The sequence below is a fragment of the Xenopus laevis genome, chromosome 5S (assembly GCF_017654675.1).
Source record: "Xenopus laevis strain J_2021 chromosome 5S, Xenopus_laevis_v10.1, whole genome shotgun sequence".
NCBI lineage: Eukaryota > Metazoa > Chordata > Amphibia > Anura > Pipidae > Xenopus > Xenopus laevis.
In genome coordinates, this window is record NC_054380.1 from 85,256,686 (window position 1) to 85,278,469 (window position 21,784).

Sequence of the window (21,784 nt, forward strand, 5' to 3'; positions counted from 1 at the left end):
AGGAGCTGTGAGTTCCCTCTGCTATCCACCTCACACACACCTTGCTCCTTTCCTGCCTGCAATACTTCTTTTTTCATTAACTACTTACTGCCTCCTTTTCATGAGCTATTTTAACCCTTCCTAGACTTCCTCTTAAATTCTCCTGGTTTTCAAGTATGTCCTTATTTTATCCTTTTTTTCTATTCCCTGTCATCAGTCCTGGGAGTGTACTCCTGTGTTTCTGCCATTCATTTTTGTGTAAACAAATATAATAAACTATCTATATAAAATATTTTTTCCAGTGTCCAAAATGAATTGTGTGTGTATATATATATATTTATTTTTTTAAACGTAAGTGGGGGCAGTGATCACAGGACTATCTTATTTCAGTCCTTCTGAAGTGGTGTCAGTGGGAGCTTATCTTGATTCCTGCCTATTGTTCAATTGACAGGCTCAGCAGACAAGGCTCTATTTACATTACAGCAGCTTGTAGGAGGGAGGGGTAATGACATCACTCCAACTTGCAGTGCAGCAGTAAAGTGTGACTGAAGTTTATCAGAGCACAAGTCACATGACCTGAGGGCAGCTGGGAAATGTCAAAATGTCTAGCCCCATAGCAAATTTTAAAATTACATATAAAAAATCCATTTCTTGTTTTGAAAAACGGATTTCAATGCAGGATTCTGCTGTAGTAGCACTATTAACTGATACATTTTGTAAAAAACATGTTTTTCCTTGACAGTATCCCTTTAAGATGAATTCATAAATTAATGGATTGTATTTATAAGCACTAACACTTTGATAAATTTATGCACACAAGTGACGTCCTTTACAAGCTTCTAAACGGTTCTTAGCAATTGGTAATTAATTGTATAAACACTGGCACTTTAATTTATGAATATTTATCCCTATGCGATGATGTAAATAAGTACCTTAAAGGTTCAATTTAATTAGTAATTAATTGATATTAGAACCATTTAACTTGTGTTAGCAATTAATTTACTATATGAACTTTGGACGGTACAATTAGCACCAAGCACTCTCACTATTTTTTTGCACTTTAATAGTAGTTGTCGTTTTTAATTATTTTGAAAAAAAACAAATTGGTCAGATAGTGTGGGGTTACTACTCTCTTGTTGAATAAAGTACCAATTATTTTAATTATTTACTAATCAACCTTATATTGTGACATTCAAATTAAATATATATTCAGTATATTGTGTGTCAGTCCCTAAGCTCAGTAACTGACATCAGCACAGAGTATTTGCAGTGAATCAAAAGAAAGAAAAAAAAAGTGGGGAGCAACTGGGGCATCTTTGGAGACACAGATCCGTGGGCTGGTATAGAAGCCTAAAATATAATGTACAGCATTTGTACCCTATTTCTTTAAGTAGGATTCAGTTCTACTCTACAGCGCTGCGCAATATGTCGGCACTCTATAAATACATGTTAATAATATTCTAAAGTACTGTTTGTTCGTAGATATGCATCTAGAAACCGCATACCTACCCTATATTTACCAGGCGGTCTAATTAATGGGAGGAGGCTCATTCAATAACTTAATAAAATTTAAAAAACTATAAGAAGGACAGTGATTTATTGACAAAAAGAAAACAATGAAAGTAGAAAACACTGGCAATCAAAGCAAAGAAATGCAGGGTTACCCCTTGCTGTTTATTTAGTGCCAACCTTGGCACTAAATAAACAGCAAGCGGTAACCCTGCATTTCTTTGCTTTGAGTGCCAGTGTTTTCTACTTTCATTGTTTTCTTTTTGTCAATAAATCACTGTCCTTCTGAATAGTGATGGGCGAATTTGCGCCATTTCGCTTCGCCAGAAAATTTGCGAAACGGCAAAAAATCCGCGAAACGGCGCCGGCGTCTCGTTTTTGACGCAGGCGCCCGTTTTTGCCGCGAATTTTCGCGGCCGTTTCGGAAATTTATTCGCTGGCGGCGAAACGCGCAAATTCGCAGTGAATTCGCGCCTAGCGAATAAATTCGCCCATCACTACTTCTGAATTATTGGCTGCCGTATCCTTACACATTGTGCACCAGGCTACCCGTCAGAGGGAGGGTTGAGGGTGTGCGCTGCTTTACCTGTTTTCAGTACAAAAATAAAACAATTCCATATTGTAAAGCAACATGCTTCGTCCTACAAAACAAGAAGGCAGCTTATTTTTCTATTTTATTCTTTGCGTGTTCAGAAGTAGTCAAATCTAGTTTAGTAATAGTCATGTGGCTTTTTAGGCCCAAATGTCTTTCATACCGTATATACTCGAGTATAAGCCGAGTTTTTCAGCCCCCAAAATATGCTGAAAAACTCTACCTCTGCTTATACTCGGGTAAAGCACAAAAACGGTCGCCGGCGACTATAGCTTATACGGTAAGCTAGATCAGTCTTGGTAGTGTGAATATGGCCTTCTAACCCCATATAATGAAGAGTGCACTTTTGAACTAAGAATAGTCGCCGGCGTCCAAGAATAGTAGCCGGCGTCCAAGAATATTCGCCGGCATCCAAAAACGAGACGCCGACACCTCCAGTGGGAGCAGAAATCCTCAATTTTTTGATTGAAACTTACCAGAAGCTGCTGCATTTCTTACCCTAGGCTTATACTCGAGTCAATAAGCTTTCCCAGTTTTTGGAGGTTAAATTAGGTACCTCGGCTTATACTCTAGTATATACGGTAAGCTAGATCAGTCTTGGTAGTGTGAATATGGCCTTCTAATCCCATATAATGAAGAGTGCACTTTTGAACTCAAACACTATTTCCGGCAGAGTGAAAACGCACAAATTCATATCAAAACAATAGTTTTATGGAAATCAAAATGGATACAAAAATGATGATAAGGGTAAAATGTATGGCAGCATAAGTAATGGGGAATCTTATAACTAAAAAGAATACAAACCGTGTATCTAAGCTACACGACATTGCAAAATGTGCCACTGAGGTCAATTCTGTTATTCACAGCGACCACTAACAGTGTCAGTGTCATTCTACAGGCAGCTATAAAATTGGCAAATGATTCTGACAAGACATACCTGTGACTGTAATGATATTTTAATAATCAGGACCGAGTTAAAATGTGCAAGAGATAGTTTCATTTAATCCTAGCATATGCAATGATATCATTATTTGGTAAACATTCAAGCATTATTCGCACACTTGGGAAATGCTGTTTTGTGAGATCCAAGCTAAGCCCTTCCCCATAAAGTGGAAATAGCTGTTCGCTCCTAAATCCTGGCCTAGCAGGAAACACCTGTGGTAGGGTTGCTTATATTTCAGGCTATAAATAATTCTAACGTTTTAACACTGATATTAGATCTAATAAAATCCTTATTCTCCTGATACAACTTATTTACATCAAGAGCCGAGAAAGCGTTCCCTGAGAAATACCTTTTCCTTTTCATCTGCACTTGTTACCAGGGCACTGGGATCCAAAACATCTCGCCACATGGGAAAATTAAATTTTTAGTCAGACAAAGCTGATACTTAATAGATATGATACAATAAACACAGTTTGGCATTGCTGTTTTGCAGCTCAGGGGTCCTGGGTTCAATTTGAGATAAAGAGCTATGTTCAAGGAGTTTGTATTTTTTCCCTGTGCTTGTGTTGATTTCCTCCGAGTTCTCCAGTTTTTCTCCCACACGCCAAAAACATACAGACAGGTTAAGTTTCTTTGCCACAAATCAAACACAATAGCTAAGAATGTCCAGATTGCATTATTTCTGGAAATCACTGTCCAAATGATGTTGCACATGACTCTTTAGGGGCAAATCATTGGCAAACCCTAAGTTCCCCCTGATCACACCCATAATTTGAATGAAGGCCTAAATGGCTTGGAAATAAGGCATAGGGGGATGAAATACTCTGGCCGAAAATGGGCATTAGCCTACTCTCATTCCTGCACCTGGAACCTTTGTGTTGGCTCGGGTGCATGCACACAGCTTATTTCAGCACAAAAATGCAAACTGTTGTGTTTCTTCAACAAAATCAGTCGTGTGTCTGTACCCGACAAGGTGCAGGCAAGAGAGGAGGCTAATCTACGCATAGGGGCTGATTTTCGGCCTGCGAATTTCAGCCCCCCGTGTGGCAGTAGCCATAAGGCAGTGCCAAGTAGGGAGTTGGAAACTATTAAGAGCAACCAATTAGCAGGTAGCATTTACTGGTCATCTGATTTGGTTGTTATGGGTTAACAGATGTAGGCAAACGTAAGAATCATTATTCTTATTAATTACTGTGAACGATTGTAAGCTCCACTGGAGCAGAGACTCCTGTGTGTGATGTATAATCTCTATAAGGCACCGAGATATATGTCAGTGCTAGTAATGTGAGGGTTGACCCTAAACGATCTTTAGGTCTGAGTTGAATTTTGGCAACCACTGCAGGTTAGGGTTGGAAGAAGATAGAAGATAGTATATTTATTTCTCAGTGAATGCTCACAAACTCATTGTTTGAGGGCTCATATCAATCAAGATTACAACTAGTTCCAAATGAGCACAGCTTGAGAGATCCAGTGAACCCCGATACACTAATGGGTATCCACATATACAGTTAGGTCCATAAATACTTGTACAGAGCCAAAATTAGAAAAAAAGTTGTCTGTCCATTACCATAATTTTAAATAAAACAACTCAGATGTAGTTGAACTGCAGACTTTCATCTTTAATTCAGTGGGTTGAACAAAAAGATTGCATAAAAATGTGAGGAACTAAAGCCTTTTTTTATAACACAATCACTTCATTTCATGTAAATATGCCTCAGTGCCTAAGTGCAACAGGCCCAAGTGGACAGAGGTACCCTTTAAAGGAGCAAAGGTATGTATGGTTATGCCTACCACCATTAAATCAGCCTTTTATTTGTGTTTCATTTCTTTAGCTGGTTTTACTTTGTCACCCATTGTTAAGTTCAACCTACAAACTTTTCAATTATTGCCCTTTTTTAAAAGTTTAATTTTTCTCATGTCTTCTCTTTTTCTTACAATATTTCCCCCCTCTCCAGTTTAACTGCTTGCAGTAACGTGTGTCCTATGGTCCACTTCTGATTTCCTCATTCACTAGCCTGACAGAGCTGCTTAACTTACCAGAATTAATTATTAGATTAACTACCCTTTAAATCTGAAAATATATATATTCTGATTACCTGGTAACATGTTGTGTATTGGAGTCGCTATATTTATATCTTGCAAATGCTCAAATGTCTCAGTGTGAAAGAGTCGCAGAGTTGATCCAGTAGTAAATGCTATCCAAATGCCGACACCTGCTACAGCCATGTGAGAAATCACCATACCTTCTTCACTGTGGGCCTCAAACTGGTGCTGCAAATTGAAGACACAGAATAAGATTACATATTATTGCACTCCCATATAGGATTGAGTTACATTGAGGAGTAGCTGATTTGCTATTTGGCAGGAGCAAACAAACCTCGATTAGAGAGAGACCTATAGACTAAACGTAAAAAAAATAAAATAATAATTTAAGTAATTTTGAAAAAATTAACATGCTTAAATAGTTGATATATAATATATATATATATATATATATATATATATATATATATATATATATATATATATATATATATATATATATATATATATATATATATGAAAATGGAGGGTGGGGGTTGTATTTTTTTAAATGAAAGCTACATTTTGTTCTTGGTCTATTTGTAACTAAGGGGTGATTCATGACATTCTGAAGTCTATTTATCAACACTTTCTCTAAAACCACAAATGTCACAAAATGTATAAAACAAAAACAAACTGAAATAGCATGAATGGGAAAAGTTGCATTTTCGAATTGTCACGCAATAACTATGACTTTTTTTGTATTGTCACACAAAAGCCAGCATCAAAAACCTCTAAAACCACGAATCAAGGATGATTTTAGCTGGAGATTTAGCTGGAGTATTTTCAGATTCGGAATTGTCATAGTTTTGTCACAGAATACATTTTTGGCATCAAAAAGCCCAATCAAAAAAGGCTACATTTAATAAATCAGTCCCTTTGTGTTGTTTTGCAGTGATTCATAGTGGCTTTCTCCCCCCATCATTGTACTTTTTCAAAAAAATTTAAATCTTGCCAGGTTTTAGGCGCTAAGATTATTATTTTTGGAAGGAAAAAAGCTATTGCAAAAAAAAAAAGTGATGGTGCGAAATTTTTTTCCCCACATATTGCATAAAGCACAACTTGAAAAAAAACTGCAGCTATTTATGTAAATCAGATGTGAACACAAAAAAGAATAAATCTTGCCCAATTCCAATTTTATATTGTTTTTAAAGGACAAGCTAGACTTCTCAGACTGCAGCAGTACAAAGATTTGTGTTAAAGTGTCACCCAGACACAAAAATGTGTATAATAAAAGTCCTTTTCAAATTAAACATGAAATCCAATTTCTATTTTTTATTAAAGCATTCATAGCTGTTCTAAGCTCATTTAAATATCTCAGCTGTCAATCAAATATTGTCTGGCCTCCTCTATGCCTATAGAGGTGGGGCAGACAATTACTTTAACTTTCCATTCAGCACTTCCTAGATGTCACTGCTCTCCACACATTCCACTGTTCTCTTCACCATTTAATTGTGTAGTCAGGGCATGGGGATGGACATCAGGTCCCCCATTCTGGTGCACAAACAAGATTGTGAGATGATACAAGGCTTGTCTTAATAACACTGTACACAAAATGGCTCCTGCCTGCTTGCTGTAATTATGAATTCCCAGACTGAAGGAAACAAGATTCAAATAATTTATATTGTGCAATTAAAGTTCATTTTGCTTGAATAATGCGATAAAAGGTTTTTGAATAATTTTTTTGGGAGACGGGTCCCCTGTAATGGACCAATTCTTACATCCAGCTCTATAATCCCACATTATAATGGCATTGGATAAGAGTATCTACTTGGGCAGTATTTGTGAGTAAACTAATAGCAAACAAATAATATAGGTATATGTTTCTTAATTGCAAGGCAGTAGTGATGTGTGGGTCAGGGTTTTCCTGACCCACACCCGACCCTAACCCGCCCTGCTCCAGCCTGCGCTTCTGGGGTCCTTTTATAGACCCGCCCCGCCGATGACGTCACAATGATGTCACAAAAGGGGCTAGGCAAGCAGACGCAAGACTATAAAACCTGAACCCGGAAGTCAGAAGCCGGCATTTGAAGGTGGCGGGCGGGGAGAGCAGGAGAAGAGCTCAACCCGCCCGCGAGGAGCAGTGCGAGGTCGACCTGAACCTGCCCGACCCGCAGGTATCGGGTCGGCCCGCACATCACTACAAGGAAGCCTTTTAAAGGATTTTGTCTACAGCTTCACAATACAAAACAATAATTGATAACAGAAAATGTTTTTTGTTTTTTTCAATATAGAGTATTCACCTCAATGGCATTGGTGTCATGGCCAATAACAAATATCTGCCCTCCAGAAGCAGCCCAGATTGTGCTCTCCATTATTAACAGACTTCGAACTGGCAGAACTCCTAATTTGATTAGCTTTGGTTGATCTGTATTCCAGTTTCCACCTAGAAGTGACAAAATCCTTTAGTACAGAAATACTAACTTGTAGCTTAGCAACTATTCTTATCATTGTTCTGGTGAAAAAGAATGAAATTACAATTTATAACTTACATTGAACTTGGCAAACGTCACCCCCTAGGCTATGTACAATAGGACTCACTAAACAACAGTTAACATAAATCCATTTATAGATCAATAAAGTATATGGATACCATACGAGGAAGGCACAGATTGAGGAGCCACTTTAATCCCTACAAACAACAGAATGTACATGGTACTCTAAATAAAAATGGTAATAATCCAAATTAACATAGAGGTTTAAACAGTAGGAAAAGATTCGTAAATTCCATAAATCGTGGGCTGTTGTGTGGGGAACATAGACAGATGTGGCTTTAGTTCAATAAATCACAGAACCTGCCTTTGTAGCCTAAACACAAAGCACAGATTTATCTGTACTACTACATGAAGAAATAAAATCTAAAATGTCTTCAATATTCACTACGATAAGCCTATTCTCTCTTGTCGACCATGATCCATTTTAGTAATTTCTTTAATTTGCCTTTTATATTATATATACTGTAAACACACACACACCATCATCATAGCAGATTTCCCCAGTACAATAATTGCATGTTTTATTGTAGCTCTTTATCCACAGGGAATGTTCTATCTTGCACACAAACTTAATCCCAGAGCCTACTGTACATAATCTTACATTGGAGAGAATAAGGACAGATTTAGACTGACAGAGAGTTTGACTGCACATTACACAACTCATCATCCTGCTTGTCACAGGCAGTGTGGAACCTGTAGCCTCCCTGGACTGCGTCTATTAAACAGAAATGGAATGACTAGAAGGTTTCATACTGTCACCAGGATAGAGAAAAGTACAATTGTGGTCATTAATATTAGCATTTATTAGGGTCCAATAATTAGATATAATATGAATGAAATGATTCATAGAGATGGTTTAGGACTTATCTAAGCGCTGTGATGTAACCTAGACTTTCAAACTGAGAACAAACATAGCCAAAGATTACCAAGAAGGAAAGGTGTGTGTAACAAACCCGGGCCACAATTTGGAAGCATAAACAAGGTAGTGTTCCATTATACTGTATACTAATTAGGGGGTCTGAAAAAAAATAAAACCTGTTCTAACACCACACCTCAAACATGGCAGGAGTCTCTGCTTATTTTATTCCCCTGCACACAATCTAAATCTGCAAAAGACCTCATGGAAAAGCCAAAAGATTGAAGGGGTATGGGAGCTCCATATTGAAGGACTGTTACAATCTAATATGGAGACACTTGCCTGTATTGGACCAGACCCATCCTAATCCACAAAGGTAGCAGCCCTTTCCAAACAGGTTTTGGAATGTCTCAAGCACCACTATTATGCAGATTGAGCAATAGAGCTGTGGGGAACTGCACAGAAATTGGAGTGTACTCAAAATGCACCAATAGGTTGCCAGCAAAAATAATTTAATACAACTTTTTTTTTTTGCACTGCTGCCATTACACATATAGATTGATAGCAAGTCTTATGAATCAGCTGATACTAGTGGTGCATATGTCCTTGTATAAGCAAGCTATTTTCTTACAAATCTTTTTGTTAGTAATTAAGATGTAATTTTGCACTTGTTATTTCTTCTAGCTAAACTCAAACCAGCAATATAATGGAGGCGCTTCAGCAAAAACCTAGGTCTCTGGTCAATTTCCCTCACTGTAAATACTACCTACTGATTAGTTTTTATGGGTTACTAGACAAATGGAAAACGTAAGACCATTCATGAAATGACCCCATGATTATACCGTGCTTTGGTAATTCTGCACCCATTGCAATGCATTGCCCTTGCCCCTGGTGTTCGTAAACAAGCTCTTGCATGTCATGTATTTTTATTATAGCAGGGCTTTTTGCACATTCAGGATAATTTAACCTAGCAGTAATTATAAACAGTACCAATGCTGTTATATAGTATAAATTCACGTGCACACTCACAACTCACACATACAATAAACTGTATGACTAAAATCCCTAAAATATCAGAGTGATATTCTGAGACAATTTGCAATGTGTTTTCATGTTTTATTATTGAAGGTTTTTGAGTTATCTGGCTTTTTATTCAGCAGCTCTTCAATTTGCATCTTAACCAATCTGGTAACTAGGGTCCAAATTACCCTAGCAACCATGCATTGATATAAATAAGGGTCTGGAAAATGAATGAGAGGACATGAATAGAAGGATCAGTAATACAAAGTAACAATAACAATACATTTGTAGCCTTACAGAGCATTTGTTTTTTAGAAGGGAGTCAGCAACGCCCATTTGAAAGCTGCAAAGAATCAGAAGAAAAAGGCAACTAACTATAAAAAATAATGAAAACCAATTGAAAAGTTGCTTAGAATTGGACCTTCTATAACATAATAAAAGTAACCTTAAAGGTAAGTGCATATTATATAGTAAAATCAATACAGCAGAAAGTATTTGTTGTCTGCTAGGAGCTTAGGCTAGGACATATTCATGCATTCGTCTATGGAGTAAGTCAACATCTACTAAAATAGTTAGAGGTCATTGATTTGATTGGGTATATGGGCACTCTTGTATTAAATGTGCTCCTAGTTCATAGCCATCATACATTAAAATGCCATTGTTCCTAGTAATCTTACTTTTATTGCTTATGGCCAGACAATCTCATCATGAGAAAATAGGTCATTGCATCCTGGGGGGGAGGGTTTTCGGGGGGAGGACACACTCCAAAGCTCTAAAGCTGACCACATCAGATGCCACCTAGCATACTATTGGCCTTACTTTCCAGTAAATGGAAAGTGCAAACGATCACTTGATGGTCAATGACTAATGTTCATACACGTGTGATTGAAATGGAAAGAGTACTCAATTAATTACTTGGTTTGTAGGATTACGTGAAGCTATGTGATGTTTTATATGTGCAATCACTTTTATGTAATACAGAGCTGTCTAGCGATATACTTACCCCCTTTTCAAGCTATTCATCTTTATAAATACCCACAACAAGAAGCACCAAGTAAGCCTACATACAGTATATACTGTACTTGGAGGGTCCCTGCTCAACTTATATATATATTGGTAAGTACAGCAGCCACAGGGCCACCATCAGAAATCACTGGGCGCCGTACAAGATCATTTTCTGGGCCCTGCCCGCCCCTCTGGTGGCCAGGCCCCCCATACAAGTTACAAATTGGTGGCCAGGGCCCCCCGTACAAGTTAAAAAAAAAAAAAAAAAATGGTGCCAGGGCCCCCTACAAGGTCCCCCAGAAGTTAAAACATTGGTGCCAGGGCCCCCTACAAGTTAAAAAAGCATTTGAACGAAGACTGCTTCTTCGTTCTTCTCCAGCGACGGTTGCTTCTTTGTTCTTCTCCGGCGATGGTTGCTTCTTTGTTCTTCTCCGGCGATGGCCGCTTCTTCGTTCTTCTCCAGCAATGGCCGCTTCTTCGTTCTTCTCCAGCGATGGCCGCTTCTTCGTTCTTCTCCAGCGATGGCCGCTTCTTCGTTCTTCTCCAGCGATGGCCGCTTCTTCGTTCTTCTCCAGCGATGGCCGCTTCTTCGTTCTTCTCCAGCGATGGCCGCTTCTTTGTTCTTCTCATGCGTTGGCTTCTTCGTTCTTCTCCTGCGTTGGCTTCTTCGTTCTTCTCCGGTGATGGCTGTTTCTCCATTCTTTTCCAGCCCAGACGTCTTCGTTCTTCTCCAGAGAAACTTCTTCTGAAGCATGGCTGGGCCCCCCTGAGAACCAGAAATATTCCTCTATTCTCCCTCCCTCTTATGTACCTGGGCCACTAGCTATACAGCCCTGACATAATATGATACATAAGTCATGTGCAGTAACACCAAGGGCTTTCAATTCAATTTCTTTCATGAGTTCAAGAAAATAAATATTTACATTTAATACAAATAAAGTTAAATATCTGTGTTCAAAGATAAATTGTCTTTATAAATTGGGCATACTTACCTGCGTGCATGCAACTTTTTTTATCCATTTATATAGCTCAAACTATGGTCCAAGGTGTACTCGTTGCACTTTGACTATTGTGTTCAGTAGAGGTGAACAAAATACTGAGGACAGTAACACATCAATCCTATTACAGAATATGGGAATCAAAGGGCCTGCCATTGTCACCAGAAAAAGCACAGCAGCTCCGTTATCATTGCAGGATCAGACTTCACTGTGTCTGTATTCACTTATTTATACCAGTTCAATAATCAGGCCAACTGATTAAATTAAATGTAGAAATCTGAGTAAAGCATATTTTATGTAAACTTCAGTTGTGTCAGGGAGGAGTGTATGTACAAATGTTCCATGTTTTGTTGCAAATAGGTAATTCATGCAGTGTATTCATGCAGTAAATAATATTTTAACTCCGTAAACCCCATCCAGTGGCTCGCGAGCAACATGTTCTTAATGTCACTCTCCGTTGCCTCACAGTAGGTGTACATTTTTAAATTCCTTGTTTGGAGGCACAATGACACAATTTTACTCCAAACAAAGACTTGTAAAGACTGGCAGACCTTACAGGGCTACCAAATAACCAACAACAGTGCTTAGTTGTCTTCAAAGACATTTCCATGCTTTTGTGGCTCTCCAACAATTTTACATTCAAGTGTGGCTCACAAGGAACAAAGGTTGGGATCTCATGATTCAACTCTTTCAGCACTTAACTGTGCACTGTAACAAACACAAATCAGCGGAAGGATCGCTAGGATTGAACCAGAGTGCAAGGAAAATAGAATCAAAAGTGGACTTTACCTTCAGCTTTCGTGTAGATGGAGAGATTTCCATTTACAAGACCAGCATACAAGAACTGAGAGGCGCTAGCAAGACTCATGACAGTTGATTTTTCTGGTGTGAAAAAGTGCTGCAGCCGTACTTTTTTAGATCCTTGACTGCTTTTGTAGACACATATGCTATGAAAAACAAAATCATAGCACAAGCAAGTAAGAACAAACCCACAGGCAGAATATTACCCTCAGTTGCACCATACTCTTTCATGCCTTTAGATCTGCACACATTTTTTAAAGCATACTGAAAAATTTAAATTTCCCTCTTCCAGAACCATTTAGTCCAGCCAAAATAAATTACCTTCCTTCCTCCATACCCAGACAAATAGTGGGCACATCTGGCGTTGGAGAAGACCCATTCTCTACATCTGGGCCACCACTTTGTTGTTTCTTTTTTGCTTCTTCTGGTATATAGACCATGCAGAGTATGCGTGATTCAACATTGAAACACTCCAAAACCTTGGGGCTACAATTTTGTAGGGAGAGAACTGAAATCTGCCCCATCTGATTAGTGCAGCTGCCAATCTATCACAGAGGAAATAAGAGAAACAATACATTTATCCATGTTAAGTGGAATTAATGTTTTCATTAAAGGGATACTGTCATCGGAAAAATTTTTTCAAAACACATCAGTTAATAGTGCTGCTCCAGCAGAATTCTGCACTGAAATCCATTTCTCAAAAGAGCAAACAGATTTTTTTATATTTAATTTTGAAATCTGGCTAGACATATTGTCAGTTTCCCAGCTGCCCCCAGTCATGTGACTTGTGCTCTGATAAACTTCATTCACTCTTTACTGCTGTTCTGCGAGTTTATATCTCCCCCCTCTCTCCAGCATCCTAACAACAGAACATTGGGAAGGTAACCAGATAGCAGCTCCCTAAAACAAGATAATAGCTGCAGTGTAAAAAGTATAATTTAGAAATAAAAACTACATCATAAAAATCATGACAGAATCCTTTTAAACTATTTAAAAAAACTACAAAGAAGCAAATTGTAGAACTAACACTTAAAGAGTTTCAATATCCTGTTGCTGATATGTAAAATAATTTGTCAGTGGGTAAATCAAACATCACAAACAGTTTAGCTGAAAGCTCTGTGGGAAAATTCATTATAACTCGCAGAAACCAGATAATTAGATGAAGAAACTGATCAAAATTGCACTTGGTGTGAAATTTCTTGAACACAACAGATTTTGTGGAAATATTTATTTACTGAGACAACTTGGCATGTCCTCCACATTATTGTATTAAAGTGGACCTGTCACCCAGACACAAAAAGCTGTATAATAAAAGTCCTTTTCAAATTAAACATGAAATCCAATTTCTATTTTTATTAAAGCATTCATAGCTGTTATAAGCTCATTTAAAAATCTCAGCTGTCAATCAAATATTGTCTGCCCCTCCTCTATGCCCGTGGCATAGAGGCGGGGCAGACCATTACTTTCCATTCAGCACTTCCTAGATGTCACTGCTCTCCCCACATTCCCCCAGTTCTCTTTACCATTTAATTGTGTAGCCAGGGCATGGGGATGGACATCAGGTCCTCCATTCTGGTGCACAAACAAGATTCTGAGAGGATACAAGGCTTCTCTTAATAACAGTGTCCACAAAATGGCTCCTGCCTGCTTGCTATAATTATGAATTCCCAGACTAAAGGAAACAAGATTCAAATAATTTATATAGTGTAATTAAAGTTCATTTTGCTTGACTAATGTGATAAAATAGGATTTTGAATATTTTTTTTGGGTGACGGGTCCCCTTTAATGCTGTACAATTGGAGGGTCCGTGCTACATAAATGGTCACAAGCAGTTCAAGGAAGTTCTAAAGAATCACAACAATAACAGTTTTTTTTAAATGTACTAAAATGCATGTTTAACTTACCCACAGAAAGCCATGATGCATGGAAAGTGTATCTGGACCATTTTCACTACTGAGATATGATTCTGGATTATAGACAGCACATTCAATCTGAAAATGCAAATTGGCTCAGAGAATGCCACTTTAATATGCCTATAAATACACATTATCACAGGAAAATCATAAACCTGCAAAGGCATGAGTACACAGCAGATATAGCTATATATAAATTGCAAACGACTGCCTGGCATTAAAATATACATGCTGGCATCTGTAGACTGGGTGACATCTCTGTTTGCACATTGCGCATTTACTGACAGTTCCAGATGGGTGCATCCGGTCTGTTTTTACTGAACGCCTAATTGGAAAAGATTAATTTAGAAAGAGGAAACTTCTTTTTGGGGAAATGGGGGAAACAAGCATAAAGTATTTTGCAATGTTTGGGGGGAGGGGTGAAAAGACAAAACACTGAGCACCTAGTCATTTCACCAAACCAAGGCTGTAAATATGAGCACATAATATAGCAAGTGCCACAGGCTGTAAGCCAACTGTTTGGTTGATACCAAGATTGTGTGCTACTGTTTTCCCATATAAATGCAGTTGTACAGTATATCAGCAAAAAGTAAAGCTAGCAAACATATAGGCTATGCATTTTTATTATGCATTGTGCCTCAGATAAACCATTTATTACTAAATAAAACAAAAATGTATGTATTATAAACACAAAAATGTGGGTACCACTGGTTAAAGGGGACCCGTCGCCCCTAAAAATGATTTAAAATCCTATTTTATCACATTAGTCCGATTATTTATGGACCTAACTGTAGTAGAGTACCAGCCCAACGTGCAGACTTTGCATTACTTCCACAAACATGACCTACATGGGAGTCATAGGAATCTTACCATGATCTCCTCACAAAAGTTACAAAATAGTATTTAATACAACTTGCTGCAATCACCAGTGGTATGTTTGGATACAATAAGAATTCAAAGAAAAGAATACCAGAGCCAACTGTAACCATTGGGGTTGACATATTATATTCTGGGGTTCTGTGTGAGCCAGTGGCACAGGCACAATACCGAGCGTTTCAAAAAATTAAATGTTTCTACAAGGTATGAACAAATACTGAACAAATACTGGAAACTGGAGCAAAAAAAAAAAAAAAGACAGAAGCACAGCTAAGAATAACCAATTAAACTACTCCAAGAAACTAAATATTAAAAAGGTTGGCCTCCTCAGTCCTCAGACTGAAATATTATTTGCAGTGTATGCGAGACTACCCAATAATATCACTGGACAAAATTATTGTGCATGGAGTAAGAAAACTCTTTAAAACCAAGACCAGAAAGACTGGCAATAAGACAGGCCAATTTGTCGACAGTGTGCCAAAACTAACTGGTGCAATTTGGCACTTATCTTAGTAAATCAGCCGATGTATGTATGTATGTATGTATGTACGTATGTACGTACGTACGTATGAATATATTTATATTCTACAATTTGTACATCAGGTGATGCATTTAGAAACATTACTTATCTAGCATACTTAGTTTACCTTAAATTCCTGCTGCTTTGACATGACAACTGGTAAGTGTTTCACAAGCAAGGGATGCTTCTCCTTCTTAACTTGATTGCCTTCATCTTCTAAACAAAACCAGCCTATGTTGTTCTCTTCTCCTGTAATAAATAATCAAAGCAAAAGTAAAGAGGTATTTTTGCCAGCCATGTTTTTCCCAATGCCTGCCATAATTTGCCCTACCGCAACTATATAACAAGAAAACCTATTTCTTCTTGGGATCCTATCAGAAACTGCGCTGCTTGTGCTTTAAATTTCTGTGGTGTAAACCGAAATGTTAGGAGCAATATTTTCCCTTCCAAGGATTCCTTGTGATTTGGTTCATATACAGTTATGGTTCCTAAAAGCTGCCTAAGGCCTTCAGGTAGAAAATAATAGGATGGTTCCCTTCTGAAAATGCTGAAGTCACATTAAAATGTGTAACATGCCCAATCCCACATTTTTGCCAGATTATTATTATTTTGGAACTGCATGTTTGGAGGCTTACCAAGAGCAAGCTTAGACATCTGTAACTTATTGAGCCATGACTGTTTGGCAGCAGGAAACAATGTGTTAAATACTGCAGTAAAGAAGGTGGGGCGTCCTGACCTGAAACACAGTCAGGGAAAATGGTATAAGAAAATGCATGATCAATGAACAAATATTTACTATAAACAATTAGACTTTTATAAGCATTTCAATGAAATGACATGGCTGGACTAAAATAGCACTAACTTGTCCTGCTTGCCAGGGAGTTGGAGCTGAATTCTGCAGCGGTCTGCAGCTTGGATTTCATTTTCTTTCTTCAAGATCAACTTTTGTAACCCTACAGACCAATCTTGGGCAACTGCATGGTTGATGTTCTGAACAGGAAACAGAGGATGGATATTTAAATCTAAAACGTATGCAAACTAAATCAGAAGATACAGTATATGGCACATACAATAGTTCCTATGTTTGCTTCATTTAGGCTACAAATAGAGTAGAGGTACATGCAGGTAATGGTTTTGGTTTTGTGGATGTCAGGAATTCAACAGCAAGTCTGAATGACATGCTGCTTTATACAAAAGATACAGAGGTAACGTTCAGCTATATAAAAGGTATTTGGAAATGATTGCATGTTGTGCCCAAATGTAAATACTTTACTCCTGATGCCTCTGCAGCGTCAGTGTATAGTTGCACAGTTTGCAGCAGGCACCATACCGCTGTTCTGGGATAGAATGTTGCATTATGGGTAAAAATGTGCATCTATGTTTTCATACTCTGTAACCATTCCAAAAATAAGGTTCATAACATAACCTCCTATTCACAACGCATTGAACAACAGATCTGATTATTTTATTGTTAAAAAAAATTGTGCGCTGCCCTCCATACATGGAGTTATCTGCGCTAATATGGCTAGCAGAAACTTGATGTTGAAATTAAAAAGAGTGTGCCCTTTTTTTGGTTGAAAAAACAGAGATGATGTGCCCCCTTTAGTAAAATGTAAGGAGCTCACTAAATGAGACAGAAGGTCTTGATGGTAGTGGAACTCAGAGGTATCATATCCTCATATTTTACAGCAGGAGGTACAGTATTTTTATGTTTCAGTGAGTCATGGGACACAAATAGGGTTGCCAACTTTTCCAAAAAATATTACCGGCTGGTGGTAGGGGCGGGAACTAAAAGGGCGGGCCATGATGGGAAAGGGGGTGGAGCCACCGAACATGTGATGCAAAAAGGGGTGTGGCCACACCATCCGATGCCCAGAAGAGGAAAAAACTGTAAGTTTCCACCAGATGGCCAAGGGCTTTGTTAAGGGTATTAGAAATTACCGACAACTACATTGCCGGTAAATTTGTAATCCCGAGCTTGGCAGGTGTTTTACTGGCAACACTAGACACAAATGACATCACTATACAATAATTAAACCATATACAATGCAATATAAAATATACATCACACCACTAAGCACAATTTATAAATGCCTTCTCATTACTTTCAGAGCTCTTTATTCCTCTTCACCCCAATATATCTTGTGTTTTCAAATGCTCCTGGCCAATACCTCCATTCTTTTCAACTGCCTGTTTGCACCTGCCACTTTTACTGCTGTTTCTCGCCTTAAACCTTTCTCTCTTGCTGCTTCTTATATCTGGAATGCCTTCCCTCAATTCCTCCAGACAGAATTCTCCCGCAGTCTATTTACAATTAAACACTACCTCTTTAAGCATTCATATAACATCTTAGTTCCATTTTATAATACATATACTTCTCTCAGGAACAGTTACCAAATCAGAATAATCAAGTGTCATAGTTCTAAAGGCACAGACTGACACCGAAGCTTCAGTATAATGTTTCCATGGTAACTGAAGATAACTATAATGGTAAGCTGCATATGTTTAAGCCACATTCGATTCCTCCTTCTCTACTTGTAACAGAATAGACTAGATGCTAGGGGAATTATAACCGCGCTTCCTCAGTCCTGTGTTTCTGCATTCTGCGGGGGAGGGCAAGATACCGAATTGCCCAGACAGCATTGAGGAGAAACCAAAGCAAAAGAAGCTGGGGGGGGGGAAGAGATAGAGAAGGAACAAGCCGTTCTATTTAAAGGGGAGCTCACCCCTTGTATTGGCCATCATTAGATCGCTAGATTGTAATTATCACTATAGGATCACCTTCGATAGAAACACTGGGCAGCACAGGTGTCAGCAATTTTAAGTCTGTTCTAATAAATATTTTGGGCTCAAAAAAAGCCACCAGAGGTGATCTGAAACACACTGGTCTGAGCGGAGTCAAAAGTAGAGATTCCTATAATGACAAACCCTTATCATAAATCTCTTAAACCTTAAATCTCCTGCATTGGAATTCCCATATAAACAGTAAAGCTGGTGGTTACCTGATAGTTCCCCTTCAGCTGTCCAACAAGCTGAGCTATCTGGTTGACTACATCCAAATCATGAAGTAGGTTCTGCAAGTCATTATACAGCTGTCCAGGCCCCATGTACAGTTTATCTGAAAGTATTTAAAAATAAACATGGGTCCATTAGTGAACTGTGAATAATACATTGAAAGAGAACTAAACACACCCAGCCAGAAAAAGGTCACATGTTCCTTTACATACTCTGTGAGCTCTTAAGAGTCCCTGCTGTAACCAAAAACATACTTGCACTATTTATATAGAAGGCATAGACACAACCAAAGGCAGCTAACTAAACATTACTTTGAACCTAAATGGACTCTGCCCCAACCCAGTTAGGGAACTTGAAGATCAACCCCCAGCTGTTATGTATGCACTATCTTATCACAGCACCTTTCTCACAAGGAAGCAAGTTCTGCCTCCATCCTCCTGTAGATCCACCTACTGCTCTTACTGGGACAGTGCAAAGATAATGGAAATACAATGCATACTATAAGTGCTGCAACACAACGTGTCCCAGCTCATGTTACAGCATAGTTGTGCCAAAGATATCAGTCTGTAACAAGGTTAAAATGATTAAATATGAAAGATTTATGCCTTTAACAATCCAAGGTTTCCGCAGTCTAGTGTGTCTGCCCTGGCAGCTTTATAGCTAAAGAGAAACACGCGAGCCCTCTCATACACTGGCCACGCATATTAAACAGGAATCCCATTGTGTCGCTCAAATATAAACATTATTTTTCTTTTTTTTCTGCCTTCTTGCACGCTTTTCTAACTTTGACAATTTTAGTTTGGGCCTGGTTTTATTATAGCAGACATATTAAAGATACAGTAAATACAAACAATATTTTTGTCCCCTAAAATATAGAGTAAGGTGTGAAGGCAATGATCACTATATCCACATCTTCTGCATATTTGCCTTTGACATAATAGTAGTAAAGCTGAGAAAAATGAAATATATAAAAATCTGCAGGGATTGCAGCTACCGGGGAGCTAGGAATCACTAAGCAAACTGTTCTTCCATCATTTAGTTAGCAGAGAAAAGCCAGTATAACTATGATTTGACCAAAACACATAAATTTGGCATTGCGGGTAGATAAAGAATAAACACTTCATCCTTCATATTTACTTACTTGGTTTACTGCTAATAACAACTTTTTCAGCAACATGCAAAGAAGAATACAGAGTTTGGCCTCCTTGGTCCTCACTTTCTCCATATTCAATCACTTCAACATTGTTTAGTGGTACACTCCATTTTAGTAAGTATTTTTGGTTTGTGGTTACTGCACTACTGCCTTCCACAGAAGACCTAAAAAAAATGGAATTGTAGAAATGCCCCAGAAGAGTTTAACAGCAACATGGTAGGGCCACAAGCTCAGAGAATCTTTCCTACTCATTCCTATAGAAAGAAGCTCTCGATTTGTGACAAGCTTTTCCATATTATCATTTTGCCATAAAATTGAAAAAAAAATGCTTTCCATTGTGAAAATTCCATTTACTCCAGATGATCTAATCTCCAGCTGTTACTGATAGTCTTTCATGATATATCATGCTGCTTTTTGCAATTTTAGGAATGGGAGGACCACTAAGGTCACCTAATAATGGGGACCTTCAACATGGGAAAATTTTGGGTAGCCGATATCATGCAAGCTAAAAATATAAAAAATTTTGAAACTCATATCAAAATGACATTGATCTGGTTCCAAAATACTCAATAACGACACTTCCCTGAGATGTTGTTCCAACCAAGATGGAAAATACAGTGGAATCTCTGCCATCTTGTGGCCACTTTTATTATAAAATCATGAATCCCATCCTGAATCTGAATGCTAAATTCTAAATACTATGTGTGTGTTGCGATTACAACTATCAATATCTTATATAGCTAACAGTGACAGGTCCACATGATTTGGTTAATATCAACCGTATACTTACCTAGCATGCGCTGTGGCGCACATCAGTACATCATTTAACATAAAGAGTCTCCGTTGCTTTGTTTTTACAATCTCCCCCCTTTCGTTGAAAACAGTTTCTACCATATCATCCGATCGAATAAGGTATCTGCTTCCATTGCTTAGAAGCTGCACATTAAAACAAAGCACATTTTTTTACCTTACCAAATGCAAAATAATCCACACTAAGTAACAGAGTAAATAATAGGTTAGGGGTGTGGGGCTGCAAACACCACACCATTTGCAGAAAAAAACAGACAAAATGGACAAGAAATGTTACTGAGGGGTGTTCATTTGTTAGGTGCTTAGGGCAGCTTTCCTTGTCCTTTAAGAATTTTGGAGTAAGTTTGAACCAGCTTTGCCATTAACCTTTAAAAAAAAGGTTTAAAATGAAACAGGTTCTCTTGCAGTACTTCCCTGTAATTTATTCCAGGCATACTTCCATTTATTTTAACAAGATACCCAGTGCCTGCTTATGAATAACTACTACTATACTTCACATGAGATACAGGTCAACCATTTCAAGTGACACAAAAATAGTCAAAGCACAAAAATATGCACTTGAAAGCACATCTAAAGTTTGCAAAATAAATGAGTAATGTTTGAGAACTGGTCTAGGCTTCAACACACTGGGGCTGTCAAGGATTAGGTAGGGGGCGCTGTAGAGTCTGAAGGGAAAGGGCGAGTCCTTGAGGCAGGGGCTGTATGTGCCAAGGGGAAACTTGAAGGGAAGCAGGAACAGGTAGATGAGGGCGAAAAGTCAGACTGGAACAGGACGGATAGGACTGGACAAGACAGGAAGAAGAGGGCGACGACTCAACAGGAAAGGACTGGACGTGGCAGGAGTGGAACGGCTTGGATGGGACAGGACGGTGCGGGCGTAGATCAAACTGGGGGATAGAGTGCAGAGGGAGACAGGAGCGGATAGCAAGACAGGACTGGAGCAAGATAGCAAGAGAGGGAGACTGGAGCAGGATAGCAAGAGAGGGAGACTGGAGCAGGATAGCAAGAGAGGGAGACTGGAGCAGGATAGCAAGAGAGGGAGACTGGAGCAGGATAGCAAGAGAGGGAGACTGGAGCAGGATAGCAAGAGAGGGAGACTGGAGCAGGATAGCAAGAGAGGGAGACTGGAGCAGGATAGCAAGAGAGGGAGACTGGAGCAGGATAGCAAGAGAGGAGTACAAGGTAGGGTTGGAACAAGGTCGAGGCTAGAAAGGTAC

At 38.6% G+C, this 21,784-nt stretch overlaps 1 protein-coding gene across 3 annotated transcripts in view; it reads right to left on the reverse strand.

Annotated features, from left to right (window-relative positions):
- Positions 1-21,784, reverse strand: part of arhgef10.S (Rho guanine nucleotide exchange factor 10 S homeolog) — a 92,662-nt gene that overhangs the window by 5,412 nt on the left and 65,466 nt on the right. For all 3 annotated transcript variants that reach the window (XM_018265570.2, XM_018265568.2, XM_018265567.2), the window contains exons 17-27: positions 20,548-20,693; positions 19,746-19,921; positions 18,592-18,707; positions 16,452-16,579; positions 16,225-16,325; positions 15,717-15,838; positions 14,185-14,271; positions 12,602-12,825; positions 12,269-12,426; positions 7,349-7,491; positions 5,120-5,294 (exon numbers count right to left, since the gene is read on the reverse strand). In XM_018265570.2, the coding sequence (XP_018121059.1) occupies positions 5,120-5,294; positions 7,349-7,491; positions 12,269-12,426; positions 12,602-12,825; positions 14,185-14,271; positions 15,717-15,838; positions 16,225-16,325; positions 16,452-16,579; positions 18,592-18,707; positions 19,746-19,921; positions 20,548-20,693 (1,576 nt within the window). The remainder of the gene's footprint in view (positions 1-5,119; positions 5,295-7,348; positions 7,492-12,268; positions 12,427-12,601; positions 12,826-14,184; positions 14,272-15,716; positions 15,839-16,224; positions 16,326-16,451; positions 16,580-18,591; positions 18,708-19,745; positions 19,922-20,547; positions 20,694-21,784) is intronic.